The following is a 2,371-nucleotide window of genomic DNA, read 5'->3' as shown; positions in this document are numbered from 1 at the left end:
GCAAATCAAAACAACTTTGAGATATCATCTCACACCTGTCAGAATGGCTAAAATCAAAAGCACTGATGATAGCCTTTGCTGGAGAGGCTGTGGAGGAAGGGGTACCCTCATCCATTGCTGGTGGGAATGCAATCTTGTGCAACCACTTTGGAAATCAGTGTTTCGGTTTCTCAGGAAATTCGGGATCAACCTACCCCTGGATCCAGCAATACCACTCTTGGGAATATACCCAAGAGATGCCCTATCATATGACAAAAGCATTTGTTCAAGTATGTTCATAGCAGTATTATTTGTAATAGCCAGAACCTGGAAACAACCCAGCAACAGTATCTTATCATCAAGGTCTGGTAGCAATGAAAAGCAACAGCGCTAACCTATATTGTTTGGTGGGTTGCTGTGGCCTGTATGACAAACAAGTCAAGGGAAGTTATTCACATCTGGAACTGGGGACTTTAATTTTGTAACCTGCTGCTTCTGGCAAGAACATTATCCCTGGATAGGGTTGACTCCATTTAAACTCAGCTGTATGTTCATACTTAGGTATATGTATTTGAAAGCTTATACACTAGTAGGTCTCCATATGACTTTTTCCAAACATCTTCAATGTTGTTTATCCTTCCCGGACTCCTTCCTCTGTCCTACCCTTGAATAAAGGAAAGAAAATTTATTAAGATTTTCCAGAAATACTATAAGTCAAAAATGTGCTGGGACAAGTAACATCTGAGATTGGAAAACTGCTACAATAAAAAAAGTAAACATATATCCTACCATTGTTGTCTTGGGCACTAGGAAAAAATGAAAGACAAAAAACATAATAGCAGTAGTTGAAATAAAATATCTTCACAATCAGATTCTTTTTCACAAGATAAAATTATAAAGCAGAATAGTTCAGCCATGATAGTTCTTTTTGAAGTATATAATTGGAAGAATCAGCCTACATTCAAATGTTTGGATTTGCATTCTTAGTTTTACATGATGAGCACCCGGTTCAGAAAGTCAGCTAATTTTCTTCTTTATACTAGAGTATGCATAAGACTCTACTGAAATCCAGGTTCCAGCAGCCAGCCAGATTGCTTGGGACTCGGGGTTCCTGTGTGCTGTGCAAGACCCTCAGGAGGAAGGGCCTGTGGTCATCCAGAGAAACGCCGAGATTCATCATGTTCTTCTCTTTCCCAGCTATTCTTCACATGGTCATCATGACTACAGAGTTCCTCATAGGGACTACAGTGAATGGATTCCTTACCATTGTGAATGGCTATGACTTGGCCAAGAGCGGAAAACTCCTGATACTACAGATCCTCTTGATATGCACAGGGCTGTCCAGACTCGGGCTGCAGATGATGCTGATGACACAGAGTTTCTTTTCTGTGTTCTTCCCATTTGCATATGAGAAAAATATTTATGGTTCCAATATGATGTTCATTTGGATGTTCTTTAGCTCGATTGGCCTTTGGTTTGCCACCTGTCTTTCTGTCTTTTACTGCCTCAAGATTTCGGGCATCACTAAGTCCTGGTTTCTTTGGCTGAAATTCAGGATTTCAAAGTTCATATTTTGGCTGCTTCTGGGCAGCTTGCTGGCCTCTTTGGGCACTGCAACTGTGAGTATTGAGGTAGGTTTCCCTTTAATTGAGGATGGGTATGTCCTTGGAAACGCAAATCTAAACATTAGTGATATGAAGTTAAGGCAAAATAATGACTTGCTCCTCATTAACCTGGCCTTATTACTTCCCCTCGCTGTGTTTGTGAAGTGCACCTCTATGTTGTTTGTTTCTCTTTACAAGCACACGTGCCGGATGCAAGGCAGATCTCAGATGTCAAATGCCAGAACAGAAGCCCACATAAATGCATTAAAAACAGTAACGACATTCTTTTGTTTCTTTGTGTCTTACTTTGCTGCCTTCATGGCAAACATGACATTTAGAATTCCGTACAGAAGTCATCAGTTCTTTGTGGTGAAGGAAGTCATGGCAGCATATCCAGCTGGCCATTCAGTCATAATCATTTTGAGTAATTCGAAGTTCAAAGACTTATTCAGAAGAATGATCTGCCTGAAGAAGAAAGAGTGAAGAGGGGACTGTCTTGTTTCCCGGCTATTAATCCAGTGGACTCTCGTTTTCCATGCCCTCTTTCCTTCTCATTTCCGCCCAGGCCTTACCCAGGATGCTCGAGACCATTGTTTTATCTTGGAGAGGTTAATCACTCTTTCATGAACTGTGTACTGAAGACATTGTGATTTCTGTTAATAACTATTAATTTCTCTGCAGTACCACTTTTTATTTTAGAATTTAGAGCAAGACTTGAGGCTTCCTTGTGAAAATCAATATTTGGCATTTGCTGTCTGTCTTTCCAGGTAATTGGGGATCTTCTGGTT

At 40.5% G+C, this 2,371-nt stretch overlaps 1 protein-coding gene across 1 annotated transcript; it reads left to right on the top strand.

Annotated features, from left to right (window-relative positions):
* Positions 1 to 1,157: 1,157 nt before the first annotated feature.
* On the top strand, positions 1,158 to 2,066 carry LOC126503962 (taste receptor type 2 member 3-like). The gene has a single exon (XM_050145927.1). The coding sequence runs from the start codon at positions 1,158 to 1,160 to the stop codon at positions 2,064 to 2,066; it is 909 nt and encodes a 302-aa protein (XP_050001884.1).
* Positions 2,067 to 2,371: the final 305 nt, after the last annotated feature.

The sequence above is a fragment of the Alexandromys fortis genome, unplaced genomic scaffold, assembly GCF_014885135.2.
Source record: "Alexandromys fortis isolate MF-2015 unplaced genomic scaffold, M_Fortis_MF-2015_v1.1 scaffold_34, whole genome shotgun sequence".
Lineage (NCBI taxonomy): Eukaryota > Metazoa > Chordata > Mammalia > Rodentia > Cricetidae > Alexandromys > Alexandromys fortis.
The sequence above is the reverse complement of the archived record's forward strand: the minus strand, read 5'-3'. Positions and strand labels throughout refer to the sequence as shown.

Coding starts and splice junctions, on each gene's coding strand:
- LOC126503962 (XM_050145927.1), top strand. CDS start 1,158: ATGTTCTTCTCTTTCCCAGCTATTCTTCACATGGTCATCATGACTACA.